This window comes from Myotis lucifugus, unplaced genomic scaffold, assembly GCF_000147115.1.
Source record: "Myotis lucifugus unplaced genomic scaffold, Myoluc2.0 scaffold_63, whole genome shotgun sequence".
Lineage (NCBI taxonomy): Eukaryota > Metazoa > Chordata > Mammalia > Chiroptera > Vespertilionidae > Myotis > Myotis lucifugus.
In genome coordinates, this window is record NW_005871111.1 from 2,507,831 (window position 1) to 2,529,099 (window position 21,269).

The 21,269-nt window shown below is 38.2% G+C and overlaps 1 protein-coding gene across 1 annotated transcript in view; it reads left to right on the plus strand.

Moving 5' to 3' along the window:
• EFCAB7 (EF-hand calcium binding domain 7) overlaps positions 1–21,269 on the plus strand; it is a 64,211-nt gene that overhangs the window by 39,065 nt on the left and 3,877 nt on the right. The window contains 3 exon segments of the mRNA XM_006089772.3: positions 3,403–3,419; positions 3,421–3,552; positions 16,192–16,401. Of these exon segments, the coding sequence (XP_006089834.1) occupies positions 3,403–3,419; positions 3,421–3,552; positions 16,192–16,401 (359 nt within the window).

The following is a 21,269-nucleotide window of genomic DNA, read 5'->3' on the forward strand; positions in this document are numbered from 1 at the left end:
GTGACTGAACCTGGCTGGAGAACCTGGAGAACCTGGCTGGAGAACCTTAGCGAGAGAACATGGCACCAGAACTTGGTTGGAGATCCTGACCAGAACTTCGCTGGAGATTCTGGAGGGAGAACCTCGCTATGCTGATGAACTGAACCCAGTTTCCATGTCATTCATTCTTCGCCGACTCCGTCCACACCTTTGGGGATCCCTGGACCCGTTGGGGTTGGACCCCAACACTTCCCGCTGCAGTTTGACAATCTGTGTGAGGCAGCTCTGCCTCTGTATCTATTATTGTTCAAAAGTTTATAATGGTCTCTATTATCCATGAATGAGTGAGATCATGTGGTATTTTTCCTTCATTGACTGGCTTGTTTCACTTAGCATAATGCTCTCCAGCTCCATCCATGCCGTTGCAAATGGTAAGAGTACCTTCTTTCTTATAGCAGCATAGTATTCCATTGTGTAGATGTACCACAGTTTTCTAATCCATTCATCTATTGATGGGCATCTAGGCTGTTTCCAGATCTTAGCTATGGTCAATTGTGCTGCTATGAACATATAGGTGCATATATCCTTTCTGATTGGTGTTTCTGGTTTCTTGGGATAAATTCCTAGAAGTGGGATCACAGGGTCAAATGGGAGTTCCATTTCCAGTTTTTTGAGGAAACTCCATACTGTCTTCCATAGTGGCTGCACAGTCTACATTCCCACCAGCAGTGCACAAGTGTTCCTTTTTCTCCACATCCTCTCCAGCACTTGTTGTTTGTTGATTTGTTGATGATAGCCATTCTGACAGGTGTGAGATGGTACCTCATTGTTGTTTTGATTTGCATTTCTCGGATGATTAGTGACTTTGAGCATGTTTTCATATGTCTCTTGGCTTTCTGAATGTCCTCTTTTGAAAGGTGTCTATTTAGATCCTTTGCCCATTTTTTGATTGGATTGTTTATCTTCTTTTTCTTAAGTTGTAAGAGTTCCCTATAAATTTTGGAGATTAGGCCCTTATCAGATATGACGTTGGCAAATATGTTTTCCCATGCAGTGGGTTTTCTTGTTGTTTTGTTGATGGTTTCTTTTGTTGTGCAGAAGCTTTTTATTTTGATGTAGTCCCATTTGTTCATTTTCTCTATAGTTTCAACTGCCCTAGGAGCTGTATCAGTGAAGAAATTGCTTCGGCATATGTCTGAGATTTTGTTGCCCTTGGATTCTTCTAGAATTTTTATGGTTTCCTGTCTTACATTTAAGTCCTTTATCCATTTTGAGTTTATTTTTGTGTATGGTGTAAGTTGGTGGTCTAGTTTCATTTTCTTGCATATATCTGTCCAATTTTCCCAACACCATTTATTGAAGAGACTATCTTGGCTCCATTGTATGTTCTTGCCTCCTTTGTCAAATATTAATTGAGCATATTGGTTCGGGCCGATTTCTGGGGTCTCTATTCTATTCCATTGATCTATATATTATTGTTGAGTTCTTAGTATATGTTGGATACAAGTCTTTATCGGATATATGTTTTACAAGTATATTCTCCCAATCTGTGGCTTGTATTTTCATTCTCTTAATAGTGTCCTTCACAGGGCAGAAGATTTTAATTTTAGTGAAGTTCCACTTATCAATTTTTTTTCATGGATCATACATTTGGTGTGATAGCTAAAAACTCATAGATATACACAAGTTCACTCAGATTTTCTCCTGTTATCTTGAAGTTTTATAGACTTGTGTTTTGAGACTATGACCCTTTTGGGTCTATGGTCCATTTTAATTAATTTTTGTGAAAGATGTAAGATCCTTGTCTAGAATTATATATTTTTCCATATTGATGTCCAGTTGGTTCAGCACCACTTTTTGAGAAGACTATCCTTTCTCCATTGAACTGACTTTGCTCCTTTGTCAAACATTGCATATATTTGTATGGTTCTATTTCTGAGATCTGAAGTTCACTGATCATTGTGTTTAATTTTTTGCCATTATCACACTATCTTGATTATTGTAGCTTTAAAGTAAGTCTTGAAGTTGGGGATGTTAATACATTTTTAAAAATTTAATGGAGGATTGATAATTTTAAGTTTTAAAAGTAGATTAGTTATTAATAGTCTTTATAGTACAGTATCTGGATACATTTTTGAAAGTAATAATTTCTTTGGATTATAATCAAATATTAATATTTTTCATTTTGCTTTACTGCATAAGTAGCTCCAACCTCCATTTTAGTGGCTACCGTTTCTATGATCAAATTTTATCTTCATTTATTTTTTTTCTTGTAAAAGTTATGAGTCATTTTCCAAACTCTGAATATTTTAAACTATTATTCAGTCATCCACTTTTAAACAGTCATATCTCTGATGCTTTTCTTAGTATAATGCATACAAAAGGGATATCTCAAATAAGAGTACCCATTTGCCTTGGTATATTACAGATAAGAGTTGGAAAATGGAATCTTTCTTGTTGCTAGGGCAGTTAACAGAATATAATCCATAATGAGTAGCTGTTTGTTATCTATATTATAGATAAATTCAGGAATTACACACATTTAGATACTTCTAGGTGGATTTAGTTTTGCTTGCAAATAATATTTAAATGGACATACTTATATTTGTCCGGGACATTCATGAACTCCAAAGTGTTTCTTATTATCTAACAATTTTTTAAGGGGACAATTTGGTTAAAATTAGAGTAATTAGGCATATAGCAGTCTCCTTAAGTCTGGCATATCCTCACCTCCCTTTTTGAAACACCAGTAGTTTGGGAGTTATTACATCAAATCCATCCAAGTTCTGATGGTTTTAAGTGGCAAATATATATGAAGCATTTTAATTTTTTTGAAATATATAATAGTATCTGCTCTACATAAGCAGGCAGGTTAGAATTTACCCAATATTACAATTTCCTTTAATTTTGGAATATATTTGCATTATTTATAACTTCAGAGTTTGTTTAAAAACTAAAGCATGCATTGTGATGGTTATGCTGAGTTGTGGGAAATTAGACTCAATCATGTTGTTTTTTTTTAAACAGTTATCTTCTTTCTCCCTTCCTTCCTTCCTTCCTTCCTTCCTTCCTTCCTTCCTTCCTTCCTTCCTTCCTTCCTTCCTTTCGAGAGAAGGGGAGAGAAAGAGAAACATCAATTTGTTGTTCTACTTATTTATGCATTCACTAGTTGATTCTTGTATGTGTCCTGATCAGAGATCGAACCCACAACCTTGGCATATTGGGACAATGCTCACCAACTTGAGTTTACCCGGCCAGGGCTCAAGCATGTTTTGAGTCATTCCACTTTCAAACAAGGGCTCACGGATTCATAAGGTCTCCTTTAAAATAAACATTTATGAATCCCAAAAGATAGACTTTTTTATTAAAATGTATGAAATTTATATTATATAAGGAAGAACCCTTTTGGGTTGTTTTGGACAGAGAATTTTGATACAAAGAAAGAATGAACTAACAAGACAGGGCTTTATGGATCTGAATCTAATGGAAGCTAATGATCGTGAAGGAGATCCTCGTGACCTTTGGGTAACTCTACTCTCAATGGGCTACAATAAAGCTCTGGAATTAACAGAGGTAAAGCAATCTGAAAATTTTATTGTGGTTTTAATGTACATAATATTTTACCCCATGAACATTTTCCCGATACATGACTTTTAAATTGGGCACTGAAATTCTTGAACTTTAGCATATGAATGAATCCTGGGTGCAACAGCACATTTTGCTAGTTTATGAAAATTCCTATTTTGAGCTGAAATTTAGTTACTACAAACATTCAGGAACAAAGGAGTTTGAACATATGATTGTAATAGAAAAATTATATTTCTTAATTGGTAATGGCTATTTGAGTTGCTAAAGTCTCATTTCTATAGGGAAACTCTTTGTCCCAACAGAATAAAGGCTCAGAATAAGGGGAATGTGTCTGTATGAAAACTGAAATTCTGATTTTTTGACAAAGGATGCTTCTTGTGGCAGTGCTTCACTTATTTAAAGCACTGTGTATGTGATAGCTATCATTATTATTTATTAACATGATAGGTACAGAAGTTGAATAAGACTTGTAATAATCCAAAGGAATAATAAAAATTAGGTCCTACTTCTTTTTTTATTAATATATTTTTTTATTGATTTCAGAGAGAAAGAGAGAGGGAGAAAGAGATAGAAACATCAATGATGAGAGAGAATCGCTGATCGACTGCCTCCTGCACACCCCCTACTGGGGATTGAGCCTGCAATCGGGGCATGTGCCGTTGGCCGGAATCAAACCTGAGACCCTTCAGTTTGCAGGTGGATGCTCTATCCACTGAGCCAAACCAGCTAGGGCTAAGTCTTACTTCTTAAGTTCTATATTTTTGTGTTAGGTTTAAAATAAAAAATTTAAGAGTTTCAGGCCACAAATTAGATAACTAGTTTTGTTTATATTCTTTTTTTTAAAATATATTTTATTGATTTTTTACAGAGAGGAAGGGAGAGAGATAGAGAGTTAGAAACATCGATGAGAGAGAAACATCGATCAGCTGCCTCCTGCACATCTCCCACTGGGGATGTGCCCGCAACCCAGGTACATGCCCTTGACCGGAATCGAACCTGGGACCTTTCAGTCCACAGGCCGACGCTCTATCCACTGAGCCAAACCGGTTTCGGCTGTTTATATTCTTAAAATTAAAAATAGTTTATGTTCTTTCTATATATAAATCATCTTAGGGCAACATTAGAACCAACAAATTTTGAATTTTGAGTGTATTGAGACTTTGGTTTAATTCTTAGTTTTGATATTATTCAAAATCCCTCATAAACCTGTTTTCTGAAAAGTTTTCTATAATTTTTTGTTGTTATTAATAACTAGAGGCCTGATGCATGAAATTTATGCAAGAGTAGGCCTTCTTTCCCCTGGCTGCCAGCTCTGGCACCCAGGACCTGGGCTTCCTTCTGGCCGCCAGCAGGTAACTGGGACCCTGGCTTCCCTTGCAACTCCAGCTTTGTCCAGGAGGATGTCTGGTCTAATTAGCATATTGTGCTTTTATTATTATAGACTAGAGGCCCATTGCACGAAGAGATTTGTGCAATAGGCCTTCCTTCCCCTGGCTGCTGGCACCGGTTTTCCTCCAGCACCCGGGATCCAGGCCTTTGGTCCAGCCTCAGCGAGGCTTGGCTTCTTCGCTGTGGCCGCAGCGAGGCTTGGCTTCTCCCCTCTGGCTGCAGCGAGGCTTAGCTTCTCCGCTGCAGTTGCCTCTTCAGTCTTCAGTCTTCTCTCCGTGCCTGTGTATGCAAATTAACCGCCATCTTTGTTGGGTTATTTGCATAGTCACTCTGATTGGCTGGTGGGTGTAGCAGAATGACACCAATTTGCATGTTTCTCTTTTATTAGTGTAGATAGGAGGTAAATAGTTACAGTCACTTTTATATCCTACTTTATTTTTATTTTTTGGGGGGTAGTATGGACATTTTAATGATGTTGATTCTACCAATCCATGAACACGGTATGTTCTTCCATCTCTTTATGTCTTCCTCTATCTCTTTTTTCAACGTCCTGTAGTTTTCTGACTAGAGGTCTTTTACCTCCTTAGTTAAGTTTATTCCTAGGTAGCTTAATTTTTTTGGTGCGATGGTAAATGGGATTGTTTTTTTAGTCTCTCTTTCTGTAAGTTCACTATTGGTGTATAGGAATGCCTCAGATTTCTTGGCATTAATTCTGTATCCTGCTACATTGCCGAATTCATTTATTAAGTCTAATAGTTTTTTGATGGAGTCTTTAGGGTTTTTTATGTATAATATCATGTCATCTGCAAATAAGGACAGTTTTACTTCTTCTTTTCCAAATTGGATGCCTTTTATTTCTTCTTCTTGTCTAATTGCAATGGCTAATACTTCCAGTACTATGTCGAACAGGAGTGGTGAGAGTGGGCATCCCTGTCTTGTTCCTGTTCTTAGGGGAAATGGTGTTAGTTTTTGTCCATTGAGTATGATGTTGGCTGTGGGTTTGTCATATATGGCTTTTATTATGTTGAGGTATGATCCTTCTATTCCCACCTTGCTGAGAGTTTTTATCAAAAATGGGTGTTGAATTTTGTCAAACGCTTTTTCTGCATCAATTGATATGACTATGTGGTTTTTTTCTTTCAATTTGTTTATGTGGTGTATCATGTTTATTGATTTGCGGATATTGTACCATCCTTGCATCCCTGGGATAAATCCTACTTGGTCATGGTGTATGATCTTTCTGATGTACTGCTGGATCCGATTTGCTAAGATTTTGTTGAGGATTTTGGCATCTATGTTCATGAAGGATATTGGCCTGTAATTCTCTTGTGTTGTCTTTACCTGGTTTGGGTATTAGGGTGATGCTGGCTTCATAGAATGAGCTTGGAAGTGTTCCTTCCTCTTGGATTTTTTGTAGTAGTCTGAGGAGGATAGGTTTTAGTTCTTCCTTGAATGTTTGGTAAAACTCCCCTGTGAAGCCGTCTGGTCCTGGGCTTTTGTTTGCTGGAAGCTTTTTGATGACTGCTTCAATTTCTTCCATAGTTATTGGCCTGTTGAGATTTTTAGATTCTTCCTGATTGAGTTTTGGAATGTTGTATTTTTCTAGGAATATGTCCATTTCCTCCAGGTTGTCTAATTTGTTGGAGTAGAGTTGTCCACAGTATTGTTTAACAATCATTTGTATTTCTGTGGGGTCTGTTGTTATTTCGCCTCTATCATTTCTGATTTTGTTTATTTGGGTCCTCTCTCTTTGCTTCTTGGTGAGCCTGGCTAAATGTTCATCAATCTTGTTTATCCTTTCAAAGAACCAGCTCTTGGTTTCATTGATTTTATGTATTGTTTTTTTGGTCTCTATGTCACTTATTTCTGCTCTAATCTTTATTATCTCCTTCCTTCTGCTCACTCTGGGCTTTTCTTGTTGCTCTCTTTCTAATTCTTTGAGTTGTAGAGTTAGATGGTTTACTATCATTTTTTCTTGTTTTTTGAGATAGGCCTGTAGAGCTATAAACTTGCCTCTCAGGACTGCTTTCATTGTGTCCCATAGGTTTTGGATTATTGTGTTTTCATTGTCATTAGTTTCCAGGATGTTTTTAATTTCTTCTTTGATCTCATTGGTAACCCAATCAATATTTAATAACATGCTATTCAGCTTCCAAGTGTTTGAGTATTTTGGGTTGTTTTTATTGTAGTTTATTTCTAATATTATGCCCTCGTGGTCTGAGAAGATGCTTGGTATGATTTCAATCTTCTTGAATTTGGGGAGACTTTGTTTGTGACCCAATATGTGGTCTATTTTTGAATATGTCCCATGAGCCCTTGAGAAGAATGTATATTCCATGGCTTTGGGTTGAAGTGTTCTGAAGATGTCAATTAAGTCAGTCTGATCTAGTGAGTCATTTAGGATTGCTGTTTCTTTGCTGATTGTTTGTCTGGAGGATTTATCCAGTAATGTCAGTGGTGTATTAAAGTCCCCTACTATGATTGTATTGTTGTCGATCTCTCCTTTGATATCTTCCAGGAGTTTTTTTATGTATTTGGGTGCTCCTGCATTGGGTGCATATATGTTTACCAGGGTTATATCTTCTTGTTGTATTGATCCCTTTAGTATTATGAAGTGGCCTTCCTTATCTCTTGTATTGCCTTCACTTTGAGGTCTATTTTGTCCGATATAAGTATTGCTACCCCAGCTTTTTTTTCATTTCCATTTGCCTGAAAGATATTTTTCCATCCCTTCACTTTCAGTCTGTGTGAGTCCCTTCTTCTGAGGTGGGTCTCTTGTAGACAGCAAATGTATGGGTCATGATTTTTTATCCATTCAGCCACTCGATGTCTTTTGGTTGGAGCATTTAGTCCTTTTACGTTTAAAGTTATTATTGAAAGGTACTTGTTTGTAGCCATTTCTTTTTTTGTGTGGCTGTTTTCTTTCTGAGCTTTTTATTTCTTCTTTTTACACCAGTCCCTATAGCATTTCATACATTGCTGGCTTGATGGTGATAAACTCCCTTAGCCTTTTTTTGTCTGTGAAGCTTCTTATTTCCCCTTCAATTTTGAATGATAGCCTTGCTGGATAGAGTATTCTTGGATTCAGTCCTTTGCTTTGCATCACTTTGTAAATTTCTGTCCATTCTTTTCTGGCCTGATGTGTTTCTGTTGAGAAATCATTTGATAATCTAATGGGAGATCCCTTGTATGTAACTTTCCGTCTCTCTCTTGCAGCCTGTAAGATTCTCTCTTTGTCCTGAATATTTGCCATAGTAATTATGATGTGTCTTGGTGTGGGTCTTTTCGAGTTCACCTTGTTTGGGACTCTCTGTGCTTGTGTGATTTTTTTCTTCCCCACCTCTGGGACGTTTTCTGATATTATTTCTTCAAATAGGTTTTCTAACCCTTGTTCCTCTTTCTGTTGTTCTGGCACCCCTATTATTCATATGTTGTTTCGTTTTATGTTGTCCCATAGCTCCCTTAGGCTCTCCTCCTGTCTTTTAATTTTTTTCTCCAATTGCTGTTCAGTTTGTGTGTGTTTTGTTTCCCTGTCTTCTAATTCGCTATTTTGGTCCTCCGCTTCTCCTAGTCTACTGTTGAAACTTTCAATGGTGTTTTTTATTGCAGCTATATCACTCTTCATTTCTTCTTGGTTCTTACATAATTTATTGATTTTTCATCTGTTTCTTCTTGCTTCTTGCATAAGTTGTTGATTTTTCCCTCCATCCGGTTTGTGCACTCTAGGACCCTTAATCTGAATTCTTTTTCTGTCGTGTTGCATGCCTCTGTATCACTTAGCTGCTTTTCTGGCAAGTCCTCCTTTTCTTTCCTTTGGTGGTTTCTTTGTCTACCCATGTCTGATCGTACTGCCATATCTAGATGTTGAGTCATTCAGTGGCTGCTCCTTGGATGGCAGTGGCTCCTCGGGCTGCTGTTGCTCTTTGGGCGGTTGTGGTAGCAGCTGCTCCTCAGTTGGTAGCAGCTCCTCTGGTGGGTGCTGTTCACAGTTGTGGTGGCTCCTCTGGCTGGTGGGGGGAGGCTTCACACACAGCCGCTGTTCCTCAGACAGAGGGTGTGGTGATCAGGAGGCTGCTGTTCCTTGGATGGGGGTGGGCTACACAAGCAGCCTATATCCTACTTTAATCTAACATTCACTGAACCTCACATTTTAACCATGTTACAAAATCAAAATCTAATCTATGAATAATATTGCATCTGTTGTACATATTTTCACTTAATAGAGAAATTATTTAAGAGTAATTTTAAAATATTTTATAGCATTTACTGATGTCATTGATCTTTGAAATCATAGGCAAAAAGAATTTTTGAGATAAAAACTTTTTTAACTTAAAGTTTATTTATTTACTATATAATAATTCACATCATTGGAAATTCAAAAGGTAAAAATATATATACAGTGGAAAGTCAAAGGATGATGAGACAGCCACTCAGTAAGTGAAATAAAAAGGCAAAACAGAATTGATTGCTTACTGTAAGAGAGAGCTATGTGGTTAGTTGCGTTCTCTCCACACAGAGCAGAATTCTCATTTTATTATAGGATTTGGGGGAAGCATGGTTACTCAGGTGAGACTGTTGATTGTTTGGCACTGGGCAGTGTATTTATTGACATGAATCTGTCCCTGACTGCTTGACTTTCAAAAGTGAGGAGCTGACACCAGTTGGCTTACAAAACTGTGTTCATTGAGATGACTTGTTGCAGATCAGTTGAACAGGTTTAAACCAATTCTTGTGACTATTCATTACCATGAAAACACAATAATTGTGTTTTGTTTTTTTCATATGTTTGTAGGAACTTTTTTTTATCCCAGCCTCCCCTTTTGATTTTTATCCAGCTAATGCTGTGGAAGAAGTTATCAAAGATTCCCCCAACCACTGTTACTGATTTTTTTAATTGTTTCATCTGTGGGGATCTGATTTACAGTTTGTGCATTTATTATGATTTCATCCTGCTTTTGTCTTTAAGTCATCTGTTGGGACAATACTATACAGAAGCATTTTAAGACACTGGACAACATTTAATCTCTGACACAAAAAAGTATAACTAGGAGTATTATAAGAAGAGACTGGAGGGCACTCCAGAATCATGACCCTAGATTTTCCAAGTTTGGCCAAGATAAGATCCACGGACCTCCGGAGTCTTCTTGGTATAACATTTTATAGTTAGCTCTTTTTTAAAAGAAAAATATGTTTTTATTGATTTCAGAGAGAGGAAGGGAGAGGGAGAGAGAGATAGAAACATCAATGAGAGAGAAATATCTATCGGCTGCCTTCTTCACACTTCCTATTGGGCAAATACCCTGATGGGGAATCCAACAGGAGACCTCTTGGTGCATGGTATCACACACAGGCAACCAACTGAGCCACACTCACCAGGCTATAGTTAGCTCTTCTAATGAATTGTAGATGGTTTTACTTGTAGTGTTAATCCAGGTACAACATGTACTATTAGCATTCGTACAGACCCTCCCTGTTTGATCAAGAGAAAATCAAGTCTTTTTTTATTATCTGTGACTGCTTGAGTTAAATAATTTAAGCTGGTTTGTTGTACCCATGGGACTTAGACTATATTAATTATTTTGTCAACCAACATGAAGGAAAAAAATTTTTATGACTACCTGGAGTGGTGTAACTACTATGAATAGGTTCACTATATTCCGGAATCTTTTTCCAGAAAAATTTTATTCTTTGGGAGTGTAAGGAAACATAACTCATTGAGGGTGTTGGAGAGTCATGCTCTTGGGATGGCCTAGCTAATAGGTGTACACAAAAATTAATCTTGGTTCAGGGTTGGCATTAAATAGTCTGATTTCCATATTACCTGCACAAGAGATGTAATTATCCTTAATGGAACTGTAGGTGTATTGTTTCATGGTGTTACAGTTTGTACTTCTCATAACTCAAACACATTTTCCTTAAAACCTAGATTTAGGCAGGTTATTGTTACTAATAAGAAGAACATGATAGGTCACAGTCAGACATGCACACTATTAAATCTGTAAAGAGTGCAACCTATGTTCCCATGGTCTTGAGCAGAAGCTGCTTACTTAATGATCATGTGCTTGTTCAAGAGTTCTAGGTTAATTCTATGGACTCTGCTTCTAGAGGCTCTATAGAGAACCTCCCTTTAGGATATTTAAAGGATGTACCTTTCCAGTTATTTTATGGCCCTTTTTATTTTTCTACAGGTTTGGGAGTGATAAAGTGATAAAGTGATAAAGACAAAAATGTTTTTGTGTAAGGAGTAATCAAAATTCATGAATTATTATTCCAGTTAAATGTGTCCTTCATCACAGAACCAATAATTTGGAATGTCCTAGGCAGTGATGATGATTGTGGCTTTTCAATAGGGAAATATTTTGACCCATTCTGAAAATAAATACACTGTTAAGTAGTAGTACATATTCATACAGCATAAAGGGAGAACCTACTATATAAAATCAGTTTGGAAATGCTCAGGGTCTTTTAGAGCATATGCTCAGTTCATGTACCACAGTTTTCCAGGTTATTTATATACTAGAGGCCCGGTGCATGAAATTCATGCACGGGTCGGTTCCCTAGGCTTGGCCAGCCATTAGGGCCGATCGGGGCCTTCCTTCCCCCGACTGCCAGCTGCTGGCCAGGGCCTTCCTTCATTCCGCACCACCCCCTGATGGTCAGCGCACGTCATAGCAAGCGGTCGAACTCCTGGTCGGCTGAACTCCTGAGGGGACAATTTGCATATTAGCCTTTTATTATATAGGATAGATAAAGCATGGACTAACCACATCCTTCATTATCCTAGGAAAGTTTCCTTAGTGTTTAATATTATAGCTTATTTATCTTTATTGGAATGAGCCGTTTCATGGAGGATTTTATCTAGTGTCTAGATGGCCATTCTGGGGCCACATGTGTATTAAAATCTGATGGTACTCAGTGTTTCTTTTCAGAATTTCGCAGGCCACGTTTTGTGTATCTATGATTGGAATCCTTGAACTTCTCCATAGATTTGTTTTATATTGTTGTTGTTGTTTTATATAAGGGCTTTAGTCAAAGTAATCTGTTTAGTATTTTCAGCAAAAGAACATCCAGTCTATAGAAAAATCATAAAAGTTTATTGGAGCCAAATTTTGAAAATATGCCCAGGAGCAAAATCTTAACAGATTGAGAAAATGCTCTGGAGAATGGTAGTTTGCAGCTTATTTTATATATTAGGATAAAAGGAAAAGTCATAAGGAGGGTTACATGAAATCCTTTGGTGGTAGATTAAGGGTGCAGAAGAAAGCAAAGCCGGGAAATCTCTAGGATTGGATAAAAAGCAAAACAGAGAGACACATATATCTTTTACATTGGTGGGAGCAGGATAGTTAATCTTTAACATTTATAGTAGCTAGTGATGGAATTTAGGGAACAAGATAACAAGGAGGAGTTTTGTGGTCTCATGCTCTGGTTCCTGTGGTTTTGTCTTTGAGGGGTCTAGAAAAGAAAATTACTCTGACATTTCAAAGGTATACTATCCTAGATGCATAAGAACAATGAACATATTGTTACAGTTTTTTTCTTGTGATGAAAACTTCTAAGATCTACTCTCTTAGCAACTTTCAAACACACAAAATAGTATTGTTAACTATAGTAATCATGCTGTATATTACATCCCCAAGACATTCATTCTTTAACTGGAGGTTTATACCTTTTGACCACCTTCAACCCATTTTTTCATTCACCCTTCACCCCCCACCTCCAGCAACTATGAATCTGTTCTTTGTGTATCCATGAGGTTTTTTTTTTTTTTTAATATTTCACATATAAATGAGATCATGCTTTATTTGTATTTCTTAGTCTGACTTATTTCTCTCATATAATGCCCTCACGTTCCATCAATGTTATTGCAAATGGAACTATGTGTCATGATGGGAGTTTATTAGACTTATTGTGGTGATCATTTTTCAATATACACATATATAAAATCAGTATGTTGTATACCTGAAATTAATATCATGTTAATATAATGTTATATACTTATGTTATATCTTTATATAACATATTATATGTTATTAATATAATGTTATATGTTAATAATATCTCAATTTAAAAATGCCCCCTCCAAAAAAAAGAACAATGGACAGAGCTCACTTAAGGTAATGTAAGGGAGCTATAGGCCTAGAACATGATTACCTGCTATGACCTGCCCAGTCAAGAATTTGTGACCTTGTGTGGCTGGTTACTTTTAGTCACTGAGCTTGTCAGGCCTACCATGTGGCCCCTGAGTTTGTCAGGTTTATTTCATAGCCCCTTTTTTGTTTATAGTATAGTAATATATTAAATGTATTTTTTATAGTATTTCTAAAGTGCTTTTATAGTATTTCTCATATAGTACTTTTAAAGTATTTCTATAATATCTGTAATATAGTATATTAGTAGCTACAGAACTTCTTTTACTTTGAGTCTTCTGGCTTGTTGTATGCTTCCTATATTACTTGATAGGATAAAGAGAATAGGTGAATAAAAGATTAAGCCCATGAACAGGAAAAAATAATATAGTTATAGGGCAGCTTTATTTTTAAAGCAGATATGATTTTATTTTTAAAATCTTAGAGAACATATCTTCAACAAAGACCTTTTAAGATTTTTATTTTCTGTGAATCTTTAAATATTGACACTCTTTGGTGGAATAAAACAGATAACCAAGATTTGGAAATGGCAAAATAATACCAGAATATGTTTAGTAATAAAAAAGTAAAGCTTTAAATTTTCACAATCATTTTTGTAATTATTTTTTTAAAATATATTTTATTGCTTTTTTACAGAGAGGAAGGGAGAGAGATAGTTAGAAACATCGATGAGAGAGAAACATCGATCAGCTGCCTCCTGCACATCCCCCACTGGGGATGCGCCCGCAACCCAGGTACATGCCCCTGACCGGAATCGAACCCGGGACCCTTCAGTGCGCAGGTCGACGCTTTATCCACTGAGCCAAACCGGTTTCGGCTGTAATTATTATAAATAATCCTTTTTCAGAATGCTACATTGTGAAATATTTTCACCACCCAATCACATATTAGGTAGTTGCAATAACCCTTGGTAGAATATATCCTATTTAATTCCAGTGAAGAAACTAAGTGTTATAGAAATTGACTTCCCCAGGTCATGTAGCTAGTAAGTGGCAAAACCATATTACAAACCAGGTCTTCTGCCTTCTAATTCAATGTTTTTTAAAATTGTATTGTCTTTCTTTAAAAAAGGTAAGTTTGCCTGGCTAATGTTTCCCAGTGGTCAGAGCATTGGCACACACACCAAAGGGTCACAGGTTTGATTCCAGTCAAGGGCATGTACCCTTTTGGGTTGCAGATTCAATTCCTGGCCCTGGTCCAGGCACATGTGGGAGGCAACTAGTTGTGTGTCTCCCTCACATCGATGTTTCTCTCTCTCTCTCTCTCTCTCTCTCTCTCTCTCTCTCTCTCTTTCTCCCTCCCTTCCTCCTTCCCTCCCTTCCTCCTTCCCTCCTTTCCTTTCATTCTTTCTAAAAAATCAATGGAAAAAATATCCTCTGGTGGTAAAGATTAACAACAACAAAAAAAGATAAATTTATTATTGGTGAAGGTCAGAATCATTAAGATATATATTTTTAATTTTAGTAAAAATGTGTGTCAATGCTCAACTAACTTCAGGCTTTTATCTTTTGTCCCCCAAATAAAAAGATAACCATCAGTATGTATAAATTTACTTACTTATTCAATAATTATTTTTTGGATGCCTATATGTGATAAACCTCTAATATAATGATGAATACAATGATGAATAAAATAGTCAAAATTTCTTTCCTCAAGGAGAATAATTAATTAAATACAAAAAAATCATTTCAAAAGTGGTTTGAAAAAAATAAGGTAGAGGTCAAAGTAAAGAACAGGAGGGGAATGAAAGAGATTGGGAAATAAGAGCAGCTCTCTCTGCAGAGGTAACTCTTAACTCTTAAACTTTAACCTGAAGGAGAAGGAGGAGGTACCCATGTAAAAAGATGTGAAAGAATCTTCCAAGCAGAGAGAACATTACATATAGGGAAGGGGGGGAGCAAAAGTAGGTTTGCAGTTGTTCATATGGAAAATAATACAATCAGATCTAATAAAAGGGTAATATGCAAATTAACCATCACTCCATCACAAAGATGGCAGTGCCCATAGCCACAAGATGGCAGTGCCCAATCCCCTCGCCCTGCCAGAGTCCCCCAGTCCTGGGGGGGTGGCCGCTGAAAGCGGGCAGCGTGAGCGGCCTGGCAGAATGCTTGCCTTGTCACTGTGGCGACAAGGAAAGCGTTCTGCCCCAGCACAGAGAGCTTCTGGGCAGCGGGCGTGGAGTGGCCAAGCCCTGCAGAGAGCAGAGAACCATGGGGAATGGGCCTATGCCATCAGGGCTCCCAGATTAGAGAGGGTGCAGGTCGGACTGAGGGATCTACCCTCTCCCCCCCGCCCCAGGCACAAATTTTATGCACCGGGCCACTAGTAATTAATAAATAATAATGCAAGGATAAACTATTGTTTCATGTGCTCACAACTGTAAACCTACTTTGTCCCACCCTGTATTAAAGCTGTAACATAGGAATGAGCTTCAATTGTTATAGAGCCTGAAAGATCGGAGTAGCTGGAATATAGGGAGGCAGAAGACTGGGTTGGATGGAGAGGCAAAGGCAACTTGTGGGCTGTGGTAAAGACAGAAAGGTAAACATTAGAAAAATCCATTTCCAAAAGCACAAAACATTTTTAGGCCTCAGATTTTAAAGGTGCTTTTACACTAATTTTGAACTGTTGGTTTGTTTTTATACATTTAGTTCTTTTCAGTACTCTTTATCCACCTCTTCAGTTTCATTTTTAAACATAATTCCTTTAGAGCCCTTTGATGAGTTATTTCTATGCCCTTAAAGTTAGAAAAGGGTATTAAATAAGTAATATGACATGAGTTAGCTTTAAAACAAATGGAAGCATGGTACAATGGTTTAAGGAAGTGTTACTGATTTGCTAGAGGTTATAGTTTTCTTTCCTTTTCTGTGAATATTATTCATTAATATGCTAACCCAAAATCAGAATTTTATGTTTTTTTATCACTAAATTTATAGTACTAAACTTTTCTTCTAAAAGTGTATCAGAAGGACAAACTAGGAAGTGTAGTGTATCTTCTTAAATCATATGATAAACATATTAATAATAAATTTATTTAAATTCTGTCAGAAGGCTAAAATAAGGTTTGCTTTTTCTTTTATATCAGGCATGCCCATTTGTCATTGATATCTATGCAGACAAATGCAAGCCAAGAATTAAAGCTGTCCATATGGAGCCATGCAGTGGGCAACTTGAGAAGGCCATTTGCAAATCTGTCCTTAACAAAGGCGATGCCAAAATAATGGATGGTTATGAAAATATTATTGTACATACTCATAAGTGTGACACCTGGATAACTTCTGTTATTGAAAACAAGGTATCAGTTATTTAATGGTTCTCATGACTGCAATGTTTACTAATATTTTCCATCTTCTTTCTTACTCTATTTTTGCACAGTAATTGAATGTCCTATTACATTAATAATATTTATTACTAGAGGCCTGGTGTATGAAATTCGTGCATGGGTAGGGTCCCTAGGCCTGGCCAGCGATCAGGGCCGATCGGGGCCTTCTGGCTGCTGGCCGGGGCCTTCCTTCCTTCTGCACCTCCCCCTGCTGGTCAGCACATGTCATAGCGAGCAATCAAACTCCCTGTCTCCTGGTCGAACTCCCACAGGGACAACTTGCATATTAGGCTTTTATATATATAAAAAGCCTGTGGCCATAATGCCATAACGACCAAAGACTGGTCACCAGGAGATGCATGGAGCACCTCTTGGTCCTACGGCTCACAGGCTCCGATCGCAGCAAGGCAGGTGGTGGGCGGGCCGGGCTGCGTGGCAAAGAGGGCATGGGGGATGGGCCCCCGGTGGGCGGAGGCGGAGGCGGGGAGCACGGCGCAGGTCCCCAGGTGACTAGCGGAAGTGCTTCTGCTGCGGGGGGAGGGGGGGCGGGGGCGGGTGCAGCTGGTGGGGGGGGAGGCGGTGTGCGGGGGTGGGGGGGGCGGGGGAAAGGGTGAGCTGGGAGAGGAATTGAGGCAGAAGGTAAAAGCTGTTACTAAGGGAAAGAGCCAAACAGTTTAGAGCAGCCAACGGCTCAGACACTCAACACTGGGGAGAGAGGAATGGGGACCAGCCAGGCACAATTGAACTCGTGAGGCCCACAGTGGCGATGGCGGCGGCGGAGTCTGGGGTCCTGCCAGCACGCATGGCCAGTTTGGGGTCCCGCTGGCGGGTGCGGCGGGTCTAGTGTCCCACTGGTGGATGCGACGGAGGGAGTCTGGGGTCCCACCCACGATGGCGCAGCAGAGGGAGTCTGGGTTCCACTGGTTTAGTGAAGCTGAACTCCTTCAGCTTTTTCTTGTTTGGGAAGCTCTTTATCTGTCCTTCCATTCTGAATGATAGCTTTGCTGGGTAAGGTAATTATGGTTGTTGGTCCCTCACGATTTTGCGCCCTGGGCCTCTAGTTTATATATAAACTATCATGCAAATTGTCCCCGCATGTGCGCTGACCACCAGGGGGCGGTGCGGAACAAAGGAAGGCCCTGGCCAGCGGCCAGCAGCTGGGGAAGGGAGCCTGGCTGGCAGCCAGAAGCCCCAATTGGCCCTGATTGTCAGCCAGGCCTAGAAACCCTACCCATGCATGAATTTCGTACACCAGGTCTCTAGTATTTAAATAGCTCTCTTTTATTAAGGCATCACACAGACTACAAAATGAGAAAACTGACTGACAGAGATCAGAGGATATGTCTGAATTTTAAAAGGAAAATTAAGCATGGTGGTTTGCCCATCTATCACAGCAAAAATGTTATTTTAGCAAAGTAATGGAGACAGTGACCTTGTTTCCATCCAAAACCCAGAGTAAATGACTTTGTACATTCAGTCAGCTCCACTAACAGCAACAACTACAAAAAGTTGGAAAATATATTCAGCAAGCTTCTTGAAGCTGGATGATCTATCTTATACATAAACAGTGTATTTGGTTTGGAAGTATTACCTGTATTATGGATGCAAGGACAAAGCAGAATCAGTTTTCTTTTCAATTCATCTTGATGTCAACCTTTTCAATTGACATTTTATGTATGTTTTACAATATCAATAATAGATTAGAATAATAGTATGTGTATATAAATTAAAACACATGTACATTTTAGATATATACTCAAAATTTTGTTATTAATATTTTTTAACTTTAAATAATTTTGAGCATTTTATTATTAATTTTTATTTTTTTACTTTAAATAATTTTTTATTTTTCAATTACAGTTGACATACAATACTACATTAGTTTCAGGTGTACAACCCAATAACTAGTCACCATATCACTTACTAAGTTTTCACCCTGATAAATCTGGTACCCATCTGATACCATACATAGTTATTGCAATATTATTGACTATATTTCATATGCTATACTTTACATCCCCATGACTGTTCTGTAACTATCTATTTGTACTTCTTAATTCCTTCACCTTTTTCATCTATTCCCCCAACCCCTGCTCCAACCTTAAAGAAGACCTTTTAACATTTCTTGTAATACTGGTTTAGTGAAGCTGAACTCCTTTAGCTTTTTCTTGTTTGGGAAGCTCTTTATCTGTCCTTCCATTCTGAATGATAGCTTTGCTGGGTAGGGTAATTATGGTTGTAGGTCCTTGCTTTTCATCACTGAATATTTCTTACCAATCCCTTTGGGCCTGCAAAGTTTGTGTTGAGAAATTAGCTGACCGTCTTATAGGAGCTCCCTTGTGGGTAACTAACTGCCTTTCTCTTGCTGCTTTTAAGATTCTCTCTTTGTCTTTAACTTTTTGCATTTTAATTTATGTGTATTGGTGTGGGCCTCTTTTGGGTTCTTCTTCTTAGAGACTCTCTGTGTTTCCTGGACTTATATGTCTATTTCCTTCACCAGGCAAGGGATGTTTTTTGTCATTATTTTTTCACATAGGTTTTCAATTCCTTGCTTTCTCTGTTCTCCTTCTGGTACCCCCATGATGTGAATGTTGGTATGCTTGAAGTTGTCCCAGAGGCTCCTTATACTATCCTAATTATTTTTGGATTCTTTTTTTCTGTTCTGATTGGGTGTTTTCTGCTTTCTTATCTTCCAAATCTCTGATTTGATCCTCTGCTTTATGTACTCCACTGTTGATCCCCTGTAATGTATTCTTCATTTCAGTTAATGTATTATTCATTTCTGACTGGTTCTTTTTTTGTTATCTAGTTCCATTTTTATGTCTCCTATCTCTTTGTTGATGTTCTCACTAGTTCATCTACTCTTCCCCTGAGTTCATTGAGAATTCTTATAACCAGTGTTTTGCATTCTGCAGCTGGTAGATTGCTTGTCTCCATTTTGTTTACTTCTTTTTCTAGACTTTTGTTCTGTTATTTTATTTGGGACATGTTTCTTTGTCTCCTCATTTTAGCAGCCTCGCTATGTTGGCTTCTACATATTAGGTAAAGCTGTACGTCTCTCAGGCTTGGTAAAATGACTTTATGTAGTAGGTATTCAGTAGTATCTAGTGGCACAGCTTCCCTCCCTGATCACCAGAGCTGGGCACTCCAAGTGTGCCCCCTGGGTATACCCTCCTGTTGTAGTTGAGCTTTCATTGCTGTTGGTCCATCAATTGGAGGGATTTACCCTTGACTGGCTGCAAGGACTGGTTGGAACCAGAGTGAAGTATCATCTCTGTAGGGGCCCAACCCACAGAGCAGGACTTACTTCTGCAGGGTTCTGATACCCACTGAGTTTTCCTCTTGAGTATTTCCTCTTGTGGAGGTGGTTCTGGGGCCTCCTGGGAAGTGCAGGCCAAGGTCTACCACCACCTGTGTGCTGCCCGGGGCCATCAGGCATGAACTACAAAGCGGTGTGAAGATGATTGCTACTTGTGCTGAGTTTGGAGGTGGTCATGAGAGGTCAAGCTGCCAACCAAGGCCGGTTGCTACAAGTGCTAGACCTGGGGCCACTTAGCAAGAGGTTTCTGGCACCCCAAGGCCAGATGCTGCTTCTTTGAGAGGTTTTTGGAGTGTTTAAAGCATGAGTCAAGACAGGCTGTTTGCATGGAAAAGCCACTGGAAACAGTTTGGCTGGGCCCACAAGTTAGGTGGGACTGGGTCTCATGGAATTCCTGGGCTGGGTGAACAATGTGGGCCAGGTTAAACTATAAAATATTGGGGGCCGGGGGGAGGCAGGAGGAAAGGGCTGGGAAACAGCATGCAAAGAGAGGAGAATCCTGGCATCTTTTGAGGATGTGGAAAAGAACATTCTATTGGAGTGGAGGTTCTTGGAAAATAGTGTAAAGGCTTGAGATAATTGTTTTTCTCTTAAAATATTATTAAAGCAAATGTTTGGAGATATATACAGATAGAGCATTATTTGGCTACGAAATAATTTATTTAGTTTGTTAATAAAAGTCTTCACTCAAACTCAACTATTTTAAATAATAGATATCGTGTTTTAAAGCAATACAGACAAAGAATTTTGCTTAACTCTTTACACTAACATTGCAATATCAGAAATCCTATAGACTATCATTTTACCAAATTAAGAATATTCCACTGTCTATAACCTATTTTTATCACACCAGTTATTTTCTAGCTTTGGCCATCTTCCCTGCTACTATTGATATTGCAGGTCAAGAGAAAATATGCATAAATTCTTAAAGTCAAAGACACAGTTTTCTAGAAATTATAAATTTTTTTTTTTTAGAACTGTTGGTTTATTTTTTTTAGTTCCTGGGTGATATTTTCATTATTTTTATGTCTGCCATAAATTTCTTAAAGGGTTTAAGATTTGTCTGAGTATTGAGTCAATGTGAGTAGTATACATTATGTAACCAACTCTCCTAGTCAAGTAAGGGTCACTAGAAAGAGTAAAATGGTCTCAGCTTTCAAGGATTTATGGTCTAGTTGAAAAGACAAAATTAATACTCTTAAAAGAGATCTGAGAATGATTAAGTGTTAAATAATGCTGTACTAATGCTATGTGCAATAGTCTACTATATTTGTATCTCTTATAATTGATGTTTGTTTGGACTATAGAAGTTGGGAAGGATTTGTGATGAGGAGAAGGGGACTGTGATGTGGGATTTGAACATGTGGTGTGGGATTTAAAGGATAACTAGGATTTAGATTTGCAGAGAGGCAGTCTTTAGAACAGGGGAAAGTGTAAGGAGAAATGTGAGAAAGGGTTAATATGAAGTGTTGAGGAAAGAGTGAGACTATCTGCTTTGCAGAAACAGAGAACTTTCTTTGGA